At 41.8% G+C, this 14763-nt stretch overlaps 1 protein-coding gene across 4 annotated transcripts in view; it reads left to right on the forward strand.

The window, feature by feature from the left end:
- The window catches only part of LOC129699434 (kinesin-like protein KIF13B), a 181054-nt gene that overhangs the window by 79390 nt on the left and 86901 nt on the right, over nucleotides 1–14763 (forward strand). For all 4 annotated transcript variants that reach the window (XM_055639207.1, XM_055639209.1, XM_055639208.1 and 1 more), the window contains exons 3-4: nucleotides 11902–11914; nucleotides 14499–14559. In XM_055639207.1, the coding sequence (XP_055495182.1) occupies nucleotides 11902–11914; nucleotides 14499–14559 (74 nt within the window). The remainder of the gene's footprint in view (nucleotides 1–11901; nucleotides 11915–14498; nucleotides 14560–14763) is intronic.

A 14763-nucleotide genomic window follows, 5' to 3' on the forward strand; every position in this document is an offset into this window, starting at 1 on the left:
ATCTATCACTGGTTCTGATTGAGCAAGATTTCCCTTTTTAATGCTAAGCAACAATATGTTTGGGAACAACAACAATGTAGAGTAGTCATCAGATTGAACAAGGCTGTTCTGTGTTTTGTCAGCGCTAATTTTACAAGCAGGTATGTGAAAGGCGTTGGTCATGGACATTGAGCCAGGAGCTTAATAGTTTAGTTCCTTATTACAACGTAATTACTTTCGACTTTCAGTCAGAGCCTAATATGCCTCCGAAGCGTTAACTTGTGCATGTTAAAATGAAGAATAATGGCGCAGTCCCAATTCAGATTGTTAACTTAATTCTCAAGTGTCAGAGTTGAGAATTCAATGCCCAACTAAAACATGGGCACACTTTCCGTTTTCATCCTACAGCTAACAATGGCCTGTTTCCTTTATCATCATAACTTTTTTGCATATCTTTCATTCATTGTTCTTTATCTCTACACATCACCGTTCATATCTCTTGTTTCCCTTATCCCTAACCTGTCTGAAGAAGGGTCTTGACGCGAAATGTCACCCATTCCTTCATTCCAGAGATGCTGCCTATCCTGCTGAGTTACTCCAGCTTTTTGTGTCTATCTTCGGTTTAATCTAGCATCCGCAGTTCCTTATTACACACGTTTTAACTCCTTGGTAATTGCGCTATTAGTTTTACAAGATGTAAAGTCAAGATCTCTCCCAAAAGATCAGCTAGCTTTGATCGGGTTCATTATATAAACAATTAATTTTCAATCTAGGCAAATATGAAATAGGATTATTTATAGATTGTGGTTGACTTTTCTGTCCCCAAGCTGATCTCAATGTGAAACAGTTGGTTAAATTTCTGTTGAATTACGAAAAGAATTTCATGAAGCTGTCACTATTTTAAAATACAGAGTCTTTTTAATCATGTCTTCCTTGCTGCTCTGATGGTGAAAAGTTATTTTTCCATTTACTTGGTGCCCACTTGGCATTTCAATCATTAACTGGCCATTGATAGTTTTGGCAAGTAACTTGATCTGAAGATTGAAAATAACCCAGAAAAGACGTAGTCTTCTGCCTCGTTGAGCAGGAGCTGATATCTTTAATTTGCAAAGCCTTGCTCGCTGTATTGTCTGTAATTCATAAGAACTGATGCTAATTGTAGTGGCAGGGCTTGAAATTAGCGGTTGCCAATGGCAACCTACAGTCCCGCCGGGCAACCTAAAAGCCATGCCATTTTGCCCAGTTTGGCAAGCACCCGGGACACCTAGCGTTTAATTCTGAGCGGGCCCCCTCTCTATCTCTCTCTCTGTCATTCTCCGTCTCCGCCCGCCACCCTTATCCGGCTCTCGGCTCTCTCCTCATCCGCCGGCACGGCCGGCCGCCTTATACATGCGCACAACCATGGCCAGCACCAAAGATCGTATAGCGAGGCTCGCTATAGGATCTTTGGCCAGTACATCATCGGCCGTGGTTGTACGCATGTGCCGACCTGCACATGCGCACTACCACGGGAACTGGTCGGTGTTGGCCACTTTCTCCCTCCCTTTGCATTGTGGGAGACCTGGCCGCCATTCCTGTCTGGTCGCTGCCTCACCGCGACCGCTGAAAACCAATGCAGAATCACTCCCTGGAGCTGGAGTAACTCCCTGGAGTAACTCTTGCTTCTTGGTTTCCTGGTCCTCCAAAAATATTCGAAATGGAATTTAAACTGGAGTGGACCCACCACCACCAAACTCCAAACTCTGAAAAATAACAGTCTATTGCATTTTATCTGTTTATTTATTGTGCCTGTTCTGTATTATGTTTACATGTTCTGTTGTGCTGCAGCAAGCAAGAATTTCATTGTCCTATCTGGGACACATGACAATAAAACTCTCTTGACTTGGACTTAAGCAAAAAAGGGTTCTTATACCTTAAATTTAGTTGTGTCTGGTTGGGTACCTATGGTAGGGTGAAGATGCTTTAATTGTGCGGGGAAGAAATTGGATGACGTTTCGGGTAGAGACCCTGCTTTAGATTTCCTCTGGTTTTAGTGTTTTTAGTTTAATTTAAAGATACAGCGTGGAAACAGGCCCTTCGGCCCACCGCGTCCACGCTGACCACCCATCACCTGTACACTAGTTCTATCCCACACATTAGCGACGTGTCAAGAGTCAAGAGTCTTTTATTCTCTCACGCCCCAGTTAGAACACTGAAATCCTTACTTGCAGCAGCACAACAGAATATGTAAACATAGTACTCTGTAAACAATGTTATAAACGAGAAAACAAAACTGTGTATATTTATATATGAATATATAACCACACACACACACACACAACCACACACACACACACACACACACACACACACACACACACACACACACACACACACACACACACACACACACACACACACACTTCCCCTCCTGGGATTAATAAAGTTCTATCATATGGTATCGTATGTGTAGGAAGGAACTGCAGATGCTAGTTTAAACTGAAGAAAGACACAAAAAGCTGGAGTAACTCAACAGGTCAGACAGAATCTCTGGACAAAAGGAAAATATTACGTTTTGGGTTGGGTCTGAAAAAGGTTCCTGCACACCTTTGGAATGTGGAAGGAAACAAGAGCACCCGGAGAAAACCCATCCGATCAAAGGGAAAAGGAGAAAACGCCATACAGCAGCACCCATATTCAGAATCAATTCTGGGTCTCTGGCAATTTTAGGCAGCAACTTTATGGCCAATGTACAGCCCCATAGTCTTGAACTGAATTAAAACATACAGTAGCTGTAAAGGGGGACATAGCGTCACTTAGAGATTGAAGACTGAAAATGGATAGTTTTTTTAGTAACCAAAGTTATCAACGTATAATTTTTTGTGTGTTGGAAAATAAAATATAGTGGCACAGCTGGTGGACTTGCTGCCCCACATGCCAGAGATCTGTGTACGATCCTGTCCTCGGGCACTGTGTGTTGAATTTGTACATTCTCCCTGCAAGCATGTAGGTTTCCTCCCACATCCCAAAGACGCATTGGCTTTGTAGGTTAACCCAACTGTAAAATTGCCCCTAATGTGTAGGGAATGGGTGAGGAAAGTGGGATAACAGAACTTGTGTGAATGGGGAGACAAAAGTGCTGGAGAAACTCAGCGGGTGAGGCAGCATCTATGGAGCGAAGGAAATAGGCGACGTTTCGGGTCGAGACCCTTCTTCAGACTGATGTGAGGGTGCGGGCAGGGGGGGGGGGGGGGGGGTCGGGAAAAATAAAGAAAGAGGCGGAGACAGTAGGCTGCGGGAGAGCTGGGAATGGGAGGGGAAGGAGGGAGAAAGCAGGGATTACCTGAGGGGAAGGAGGGAGAAAGCAGGGATTACCTGAAATTGAAGAAGTCAATTTTCATACCGCTGGGGTGTAAACTGGCCAAGCAATATATGAGGTGCTGTTCCTCCAAGTTGCGGTGAGCCTCACTCTGGCCATGGAGGAGGCCCAGGACAGAAAGGTCGGATTCGGAATGGGAGGGGGAGTTGAAGTGCTGAGCCACTGGGAGATCAGGTTGGTTATTGCAATCTGATTGTAGGTGTTGTGTGAAGCGATCGCCAAGCCTGCACTTGGTCTCACCGAGGTTGATCATACGCTGAATAATCCAACCAGAATTTTGTTTGGAAGTGGAAAGAAATAATAGAAATTGCATTCATTGCAACGTGTAAATAGAGATGAGATACTGTATTGTAATTTTGCTGCATGTCATTGTGGTATATATCATGTCTTGATTGGTGAATATGTTTAGTTTGTGACTTTATTTGAAGCAGAAATAATATGTGAATGCTTCATTGACCATAATTCCGACTGGTAACTACGCACTTCGTCCGAGCACATTATCGCATGTGTCATGCAAGCCGTCTTAAATGACCACCTAAACTGTCATTTGGCAACCTAAAAAGCTGACTAGGTTGCCTGGCTGGCAACAGGGGAAAAAAATTAAGTGAGAGCCCTGAGTGGTTCACAGCACTACAATTAATGAGATAGTATTTTCATTGTAGATCCATGTCGGATTTCTAGCTTTTCATTTAGCTTTTGCTGCATTTAATTTTTTGTGAACGTGATACACCACAAAGGTTGGAAAATATATTGGATCCGAGACAGCTAATTAATCTATTCTTTGCTCCATAAGATTTGATAATCATACACACCTATAAAGAACTATTGTGCTTTCTTTAACATTGTAAGCAAACAGGACAGGTATATGAACGCGTGTTTGCTTCTTGCACTCACAGTTGCGTAATTTGCACAGACTTATTTCTGAGCTCGGAATAGAATAATGCCTCGGCAAAAGTGTCACTATTGGATGGTTAAATGTTCAGGTACTCTTTTGTCAACTGCGTTACTTGTGCAATAGGCTTGTACATCCTGCAGGTGAGGTCAGAGCAGAGTAAAGATGATCTGAATTTCATGAACGCAGTGAAATTGCTGACATAAAATGGCACATATTTCCCAGTGTGGAAGCGAAGAATCTTGATATACTCGCCCCTCTGTGGTATGTACTTTGATATATCAATAAGTAGTCATTTGGTGTAGGTATTTATACCCACGGGGAAATTTACAGCTTCCAATGAACCAACCAGCACTATTTTGGGGTATGGAAAGAAAGTGAAGCACCTATAGAAATCCCTGACGTAGAAACTCTGTACATAGAGCAAGCACCCAAGGCCTCGATTGATTGTAGCTGAGAGGCGATGGTGCTAACTACTGTGTCACGATACACCACCATTTTCATCTTGCTTGTGTTCGAATCTTATAAAACGTTCTTATTAGGAAGCTAGTAAAATTCTTGCCCACAACATTTAATTAAACCTTTGGAGCTTATTCTCACTGCATTATTGTTTTATTACATACAAAATCCATTTGAGCTCTCTGCTCTGACAAAAAGATACTCCTGCAGACCTTTGGTATTAAGCAACTCAGCAAAATAAATTAAATTCTCTTTTCTAGCCGTCTGTGTGAGTTATTTCAGGAATGTTTTGGGGTAAAAGGCTCTTATTGTGTGTATGTATATGTCTGTTAACAGTTGCTGCTTGTGTTTGTTTGCTTGTTGAGTAGGAAAGAGGTAGGAGCGAAACTGCATCTTTTGAAGGAGAATTGAAGAACATACATACAGTACAGTATAGAGAGAGTACAGAGGAGATTTACTAGAATGTTGCCTGGGTTTCAGCAACTAAGTTACAGAGAAAGGTTGAACAAGTTAGGGCTTTATTCTTTGGAGCGCAGAAGGTTAAGGGGGGACTTGATAGAGGTTTTTAAAATGATGAGAGGTATAGACAGAGTTGACGTGGAAAAGCTTTTCCCACTGAGAGTAGGGAAGATTCAAACAAGGGGACACGACTTGAGAATTAAGGGACTGAAGTTTAGGGGTAACATGAGGGGGAACTTCTTTACTCAGAGAGTGGTAGCTGTGTGGAATGAGCTTCCAGTGAAGGTGGTGGAGGCAGGTTCGTTTTTATCATTTAAAAATAAATTGGATAGTTATATGGACGGGAAGGGAATGGAAGGTTATGGTCTGAGCGCAGGTATATGGGACTAGGGGAGAATATGTGTTCGGCACGGACTAGAAGGGTCGAGATGACCTGTTTCTGTGCTGTAATTGTTATATGGTTATATGGTTATATAGTAGTTATATTTACTTAGTGACCCAAATAGGAACAAAGTAATGTAAGTATATGTGCCAATTACCCCCTTTTTTTGTCAAACTTGATAGCATATCATCAATAATAGATCCATATTTTATCAAGCTGAACTAAAGTAATGCAGATTGATTTAGATGGTAACATTGTTTCAGGTGTTTTGAAAGTAAATATAACCCTGATCATAATGGAAAAAAATGGAAATTTCGACTGCAGGCTAGAAATCTGGAAAATGTTGGAGATAATTGGTCAGGGAGAGACTTTTCCAAGAACACAGTTATGGATGTAATAGAATGTGCTTAATTTTATATCTTCCATTAATTGTTCTAAACCTCTACTTGGTGAGCAGGTGACTCACAAATGACTTTTTTCCAAACGCAATCCATTTCTTACAGAAAATAATATTGATTCTGCTTTTCATAAATCATTTATTATTATTATTATTATTATTATTATTATTATTATTATTATTATTATTCCATTAGGGAGAAACTTAACAGTTGAATCGCAGAGTCAAAGGGTCATACAGCACAGAAACAGGCTAACCAAGTCTGTCTAAGCCAGTCCGATTTGTCTATGTTTGACCCATATCCTTCTGGCAAGACGTATTATGGTACCTGGAATGAGCGCCTGAACTAGATGATGTGACCTTGGTATATTGGTTCTTTCCAAGTGCAATGGTCCCCCTGAATTAGTCAACTATAATGTTAGGGTATACCATCATTTCATGGTTGAATCCACAACTTCTAAGCAATCCTACCAAGCTAAACTATGCAGCTGTAATGCAGTGTGTTAAAACTATTTTAATGTATGGCTGATTCACTGCTTCTTAAGTTTAATGGGTTCTCTTGGGTTTGGTATTTGTGTATATAAGGGTCAGGTAATCACGTTGTGGAAAATCATCCACAGCTATACTGACCAATTCTTGGAGTCAAAAGGCAAAACATGTCAATTGAAGAAGAGTTTCGGCCCGAAACGTTGCCTGTTTCCTTTGCTCCATAGATGCTGCTGCACCCGCTGAGTTTCTCCAGCATTTTTGTGTACCTTCAATAAAGCTTGACCACCAAATGTATTCTATATTTGAATCTCTTACAGTGGATAATACCAGCCTCTTTCTTTGTATAAAATGCAGACATGATTGCAGTTGCATAGTCAGAAATACTTGTACAGGCTAAACTTTTATTCCTATTTCTTTGCTGATGAGTTGAAATTTAGAAAATGAGTAAGTAAACCGATCTGCATATAAAACTTGGCTAGTAGCCCTCAGTTGCTCAATAATGAAACTGCTTTTTGTTTACGGAGGAGGTGCCGAAACCAATCTGTTAATGCACCATGTGCAAGGGACTTTTTTAAACAAGGGAATTCAAGTTCCCTTATTTGCATTCTAAATGGGCATATTATTCCTGCTGCAACCACTTAGGACCACTTATGGACAGCACTTGCAGTTTTGTAGTTTATGTTTGCTTTTATACTTTACTACAGGTGCACAACCTTTTATCCGAAAGCCTTGGGACCAGACACTTGTCGGATTTCGGACATTTTCGGATTTCAGAATGGAAGATTTTTAGCGTAGATTAGGTAGGTAGCGCGGGCGGCTTGAAAAGTCTGGAGCTGCTGCCTCCTCCCGGGTGACCGGGAGAATCATTGCATAAATGTTAGTCAGTTAGTTTGGAGGGATTTTATGTGGTGGTGGTGGAGTCGGGGTGAAGGGGGAAACTTTAATTCTTAGTCCCCTACCTGGTCGGCGACTCCCAACCTCGCGGAGCTGGGGGCTCCGTCCGGCCGCGGGCGGCGTCGGTTGTAGCTCCGACCCCAGCAACTCTACCCCTGGCTGCGAGGCGCTCCAAATCCAGCGCCGCCCGCGGTCGGACGTACCAGCTCCGGGAATGTCGGGAGTCGGCTCTTCGCAGCGCTGGGATTGCGGCAAGCTCCGAGCGCTGTGGCCGCCGACACATCAACATCGCGGAGCGTCGCTGGATTTGGAGCCGCGGAGCTGGGGGCTCCGTCCGGCCGCGGGCGGCACCCGTTGGAGCTCCGACCCCGGCAACTCTACCCCTGGCTGCGCGGCTCCAAAATCCAGCGACGCTCCGCGATGTGTGTGTCGGCGGCCACAGCGCTCCGGAGCTTGCCGCACGGCGACCTGGGTAAGGCATTGCCGCTCCCCGCTGGTATCCCAGCGCTGCGACGTCGCCGACTCCCGACATTCGCGGAGCTGGGGCGTCCGGCCGCGGGGCCGCGCTGGATTTGGAGCGCCAGGCAGCCAGGGGTAGAGTTGCCGGGGTCGGAGCTACAACTGGCGCCGCCCGCGGCCCCACCGGCCACAGCGCTGCGGAGCTTACTGCACGGCGACCCGGTAAGGCATTGACCGCTCCCCGCCTCTCCGACCAAGTTTACCCCTTCACCCCCCTTCACATAAAAGTCCTCCAAACTAACTGACTAACATTTAAGCAATGATTTACAGATGTTTAAGTGTCTCCCGGTCTCCAGGGAGGAGGCAGCCGCTACAGTAGTACAGACCTGGGTTGACCGTGGGTCGTTTTGGGTCAAGTTTGGCGCCAAACGCGAGCTTTGGTGCGCAGACGACATCTGGAAAAAATGGCCGGTTTTCGGAGCTTTTCGGTTTCTGGAACACCGGATAAAAGGTTGTGCACCTGTATTACAAGTTAGGAAAGAATCTGTTCTTAGAGCAAGGCAGCTGTTGTTTGACTCCTGAAACGTGCTAATTATGTTGCACAGAAGGATCTGTTTGGCCAGTCATGCTGCTGAAAGCACTTTGAAAGAGCTATCTGATAACCTCTGTCTGTCTTTCCACAACCTAGTCGGATTGTGTTTGAAAGATGTTATTACGTTTGTAAAACCTGTGGTGACACTGAGTATGTTCAGGTTCACTACCTTAATTTATCTACACCCCTTTTGCACACAATAAAGTAAATATGGGCAATTACAGTGTGTAGGTTATAAACTCCTTGTGTTCTTAACCTATCAAACAACTATTTGTTAACCTTTAATGTTCTCTGTGTTGTGTCTGAATTCTGTATACTTTAAATACTTTATTATGGTAATGCATTTTTTAAAATTTTCATTTCTCTTTTCTAAACAAAGCAGATTCCTTTCTCCAATCTCACTTTCCCTCTACTCTGTATGAATTGTTTGAATTTGTTTGAATTGCTTGCGTTAACTCCCCTTATTAGACTTCAGCCTCTCCCATAACACCAATGTGACTTGGATAAAAGTATGGCATTCATTCTTGGTGTGTCTGCAGTTGAGCATATCTTCCTCCTCTAACATCTTCCTCTATCTTCCGGCAAGGTAGCACAGCAAATACCTGGCTCCATTTTGTCAACCTTCCTCGTGTCACATTGTTTCAGAACGCCCAATGATTGAGTTACCATTTCATGTCAAAGAGGAAGTGTGTTTGACCTGAAATATTAATGGAAGCATTAACTTGTTCTCTTCCCATAGAAGTGGCCTGGCCTGCTAGGCTTTTCCAGAATTTTCTGTTTTTGGTTTAGATTTCCAGCATCTGCGGTTTTGTTTTCATTTTTCTTTGATCCACCTTTGGACACACAGGGGGACTGCACAATGGACAATGGAGGGTCCGTTGTGGGGGGGGGCTGCCGTGGGGGAGGGTGGGAAGAACAAATGGGGAACAGGGGGGGGGGGGGGATTTGCAACTTTGTAATCATTTGTCATTTTGTATAAATGATTTTGATGAGGATGTAATTGGCATGGCAGTAAGTTTACAGATGATGCCAAAATTGGTGGTATCATGGAGAGCAAAGAAAGTTGCCTAAGGTTATAACAGGTCTTAGACCAAACGGGAAGGTAGGCAAAGGAATAGCGGATAGAACTTAATTTAGACTAGTGCAATATAATCCATTGTGGAAAGTTAAACCGGAGCAGAACATACACGATGAATAGCAAGGACTTGGGGAGTGCTGTAGAACCGAAAGACAATAGGTGCGGGAATAAGCCATTTGGCCTTTTGAGCCAGCACCACCATTCAATGTGATCATGGTTGATCACCCTGGCAAAGGGGATGTACTTAGTTACATGAAAGCGGTGAAACAAGTTGGTAGGATGGGTGAAGAAGGCACATGGCATATTTGCCTTCATTGGTCGGGGCACTGAGAACAAACATTGGGACATCATATAACAGCTGTACAAGATGTTTGTGAGATTGCTTCTGGAGTATTGTGATGAGATCTGGTCATCATATTGTAGGAAGGATGTGATTAAGCTAAAGCGGATGCAGAAAAGATTCTCAAGAATGTTGCCGCGATTTGTTGACTTGCTTTATAAGGAGAAATTGGAGAGGCTGGGACAGTTTTCCCTTAGTGAAGGTGGCTGGGGAGTGAATCTGGAGGTTTATAAAATCAATGGGGCATAGATGGTTGCAGCTTTTTTATAAGGTAGGGATGTCTAAAACTAGAGGGTAGAATGATTTAAAGAGGAGCTGAAGGTCAAGTTTCTCACACAAGGTGGTGGGTATATGGAATGAGCTACCCGGGGAAGTGGTAGAGGTGGGTACAATTATCATGATTAAAAGGTAGGAGAGTTTGGAAGGATATGGGCCAAAAGCAGGCAAATGGGGTTAGCTCAGACAGATAGATATATTGGTCAGGATGGGCGAGTTGGCCTAAAAGCCTGTTTCCGTGTTGTACGACTAAGGCAATACTACCGATGTGGTCTCACCAGGACCATGTATATTATACAGTATCCTTTGGGGTATTTGTTAAAAACCTGGCTACCAGCACCAGTCCTGGTAGCCTGTTCCAGGCACCCACCACTCTCTGTATGTGTAAAAAAAAAATCTTGCCCTGCATTTCTCCAACCTCAGGTAACCTCTAGAAACTCTTCTCCCCCATTTTTCCACTCCTTCCCCTCTGCTGAGCCCTGGTTGACCTACATTCCTAAACAATTTGTACCTCATCAATCTTCCAGCTTCACAATTTGCCACTCCGTAATCCTTTTCTCTCATACCTCATGTGTTCACTTTTGTCCAACCGCCTGCCTATCAACTCCCTGCTCGACTGTGTTCACCTTTGACCTGCCATGCTTTATCCTGCCCCTTACCAATTCTAGCGTTCTTCTCTCTCCCCCCCCCCCCCCCCCACCCACCCTACAATCAGTTTGAAGAAGGGTCCTGACCCAAAACATTAACTATCCATGTTCTCCAGGAATGCTGTCCAACCTGCTGAATTACTCCATAATGTTGTATCTTTCGTTCTCCTTTTAAATGTAGTCTCTCTCTCACCTAAAAGCTATGCCCTCTAGTCTTTAACATTTCTTTTCCCTATTTATTTTTATTTTGTCTTCATTCCTATTTATTCCTTTTTTATACACCACTACTCTTTGTAATGTAATTTGAGTGTGTGTGTGTGTGTGCGCAAGAGAGTGACTGTGGATGGACAGATGACACTGCTTGCTTATTTATATATATTGCATATATTTTGTGCTTAAATTAAATGAAGTTCAAATGATTGTGCAAAAAAGACCCATCTGTGATTCACTGAGGCACGTTCCTGGTAATAAGGAAGCACATGGAATAAAATATCCCCACCCGAAACTTGATATTTATTTTGTTGTGATTGGATTTCAGTGGCGTAAATTTAAGACATGTTAATTAAAAACTCTTAGTAGTCATTTGTGACTGAAAGTGCAGCAAAAGAAGTGCAAGAGATTAACTTTGTCATTTAAAAAGTCGAAGGAGGCATCCAGTTGATACAGTGTCAATTAACTGATCAATGCATTCTTCCAAGGACTTTTTCGAAGGGCTTGTAATGACATAAAACATTGCCCAAGTAATAATACATTTATTCCAAGATGAAATCTTGATTGTTGAATTGCATAACTTGGCACATAGATCCAGTTGTGACCATAAATTAATTAATTGAAAAATGGTGGTCTGGTATGTTTATGTTGAAGCTTTTTCCGTTAATAGTTATGTAGTATGCAGTGGGGTTTTTTCTGCAGTACTTGATATTTTGGGAGTTCATTTAATTTTGAATTTAAATATTTGTACTGCAGGTTTATCATGCATTCTGAAACATTTGTGACCAATATATTGATACTTTTTCTGATTTGTACATTGATAGAGTTAAGGATTAACTCAAGTACAATTTCTTGGTAAACAGCTCGAGGAGTTTTTGTATTGCATTATTGTATGTTTGAATTTGTGCAGACTTTTCAAACTGAATATAATCAAAAATATTTTCTTTTTTTTCCATCAATTGAAAAAATATGGATGTCATGATTAAACAGAAATCAACCAAAGGTAGGCTGTGATTTATGTTTTTCTTGTGTTGGTGGAGGAGGAAGTGAGATGTACGTTTACAGTGCTGTTTACCATGTTTAAGAAAATCATTATATCCTGCCCTTGAAAAGTTGAATAGTTGACTAACTACACGAGCATTTCAAAGATTAGGAATTTCACAGTGATTCCTGATTACCCAAGTGACATCTACTCCAGCTGCATGGTGCAAGTTAGGATTGAGAAGAAATTATCTGCACTTGTCAGAATGGGAAAGGCTGAAACAATATTTAAGTCCAGCGCCATCTGAAGCAAAGTAATCACTGTAAAGTTCATTCAGTACTTTTGAAACATTCATACCTTAATCACTCGTATAATGTGGTTATAGGATGTACCTTCTGTCGGGTTTAGTCCATCAGGTCAGCGTGGATCAGCAGCATATTTAAGCCTCTAAAGCCTTCATGCCCTTGATCAAACAGCATTGTTTAGAGCAGTGGTTCCCAACCTTTTTTAGCTCATGGCCCTCTTGGGATCTTTTAATTTTTCTGTGCCCCCCCCCTTACATTATTACCAGAAAAAAAGTACTTCATTATTATAATACCTTCCATAAAAATATCAGTGTCTATTAATTGCACATATATTATCTTTTATTCTATTCCACAAATGTCAAAAATATTTCAATTACATAGATTTAAATTTATTAGAACTGAAATTTAGGAGGCAGCAGGGTGGTAGCTGCGGCCCCCTTCATTGAACTTGTGGCCCCCTAAATCCCCAAAATTTTCTGTGGTCCCCCTGAAATTTGCCATGGCCCCCGCCATATGGTCCCAGGTTGAGAATCACTGGTTTAGAGTACAGTTGTTATAGTTCAAGATGGTAACTGATCACACTACCTCAGGGCAACTTTCATTGCTTTCCTTGCCAGTAACCCTCAAACTAAAATGGTGAATATGTTGGTATTAAAGTGCAGTGCCCTGGCATTCCAAACTATATTTACTTCAAATCGGTGTAGTGCAAAGAAAATGTAATTGTGCAACGAATGGCTAATGACAGACTATGTTATGTATCATATAAAATCAATGCTCAATTGCCATTTAATGTAATATAATATCTAGCTCAATGGTCAAAGGTGTCGTTGACATCAGCTATCTTTTAAGAATGTGGCATGCAGTCGACAGGGGAGCCAGTCTACAGAAGGCTGGAGAACAGGAACCCACTAGTTTGAGCAATCGCTCCATAATTTAACCAGGTAAATCCTGGTAAATGAATGCTACAGTGCACCGAGAAAGTATTCAGACCCGTTCACTTATTCCACATTTTGTTACGTTATAGCCTTATTCTAAAATGGATTAAAATTTTGTTTATCATCAATCTACACCCAATACCCCAGAATAAAAAAGCGAAAACAGGTGTTTAGCTAATGGAATGTTGGCCTTCATAACAAGAGAATTTCAGTATAGGAGTAAAGAGGTTCTTCTGCAGATGTATAGGGCTACGATAAGACCATATCTGGAGTATTGTGTACAGTTTTGGTCTCCTAATTTGAGGAAGGACATCCTTGTGATTGAGGCAGTGCAGCGTAGGTTCACATGATTGATACCTGGGATGGCGGGACTGTCATATGAGGAAAGATTGAAAAGACTAGGCTTGTATTCACTGGAGTTTAGAAGGATGAGGGGGATCTTATAAAAACATATACAATTATATAAGGACTTGACAAGCTCGATGCAGGAAAAATGTTCCCAATGTTGGGAAGTCCAGAGAGTCCAGCCACAGTCTTAGAATAAAGGGGATGCCATTTAAGACTGAGGTGAGAAAAAACGTTTTCACCCAGAGAGTTGTGAATTTGTGGAATTCCCTGCCACAGAGGGGAGGCCAAATCACTGGATGGATTTAACAGAGTGTTAGATAGAGCTCTAGGGACTAGTGGAATCAAGGGATATGAGGAGAAGGCAGGCACGGGTTATTGATTGGGGACGATGATCACAATGAATGGCTCGAAGGGCCGAATGGCCTCCTCCTGCACCTATTTTCTATGTTTCTATGTTTCTCTATGTTTCATGATAAACACTCTAACCTTGCCTTTGGCGTTCTTTTTAAATCTCCGTTCCCTCTGTTATATCTTGATTTTCTACAATACAATACCGTTTATTGTCATTTGATCCTCAGTTCAAATGAAATTTCGTTTCTGCAGTCATACGAACAAGAAAAAAAAAACCATACACATCATAAACAAAAGATGGAAAATGTTATGTTTAATGTATGATGTGGACGCAAGTTTTGATACATCATTTGCATTATAATTTGTTTTACTTTTATGTAATTGATCAGTTTCTAAATGCTGGAAATCTGAAATAAAGACAACATGGCAGAAAGATGAATCATGGCACGGAATTGAAATGAGCGGAAAAGGTCGAGAATGTGTCAGATTGATCTTTCAATTTTGGATTGAAATTTGGAGTAATAATGATGGTTTTAAAATAACGTTTTTAAGTTGGCTTTAATTGATTTTTTTTGAAGTTATATGAATATTTTCTCAATCTTTTTCAATTTTGTAACTCCAATATGAAATACAAATGAGGCATTCATGGTGGTCCTTTATCTGTAGGTTTTTGCATACGATCACTGTTTCTGGTCGATGGATGAGTCTGTTAAGGAGAAGTATGCAGGTAAGTTGCTGTTATAAAGTTTTGTTTTACAGCTGTATGGGTTGAGAGCTTCATTTATAATGGAACCAAGGCAGTAACGTTTGGTTTTGTTACTGAAATTCTATCACTTTACTACCATTCATGCCCTTTGAGGTTCCATGTTATAAACAGAAGTGCGTCCGTGATCACAAAGAACGCTCAAGTACTTACTAACAGTCATATTAT

Source organism: Leucoraja erinacea, chromosome 8 (genome assembly GCF_028641065.1).
Source record: "Leucoraja erinacea ecotype New England chromosome 8, Leri_hhj_1, whole genome shotgun sequence".
Taxonomy (NCBI): domain Eukaryota; kingdom Metazoa; phylum Chordata; class Chondrichthyes; order Rajiformes; family Rajidae; genus Leucoraja; species Leucoraja erinaceus.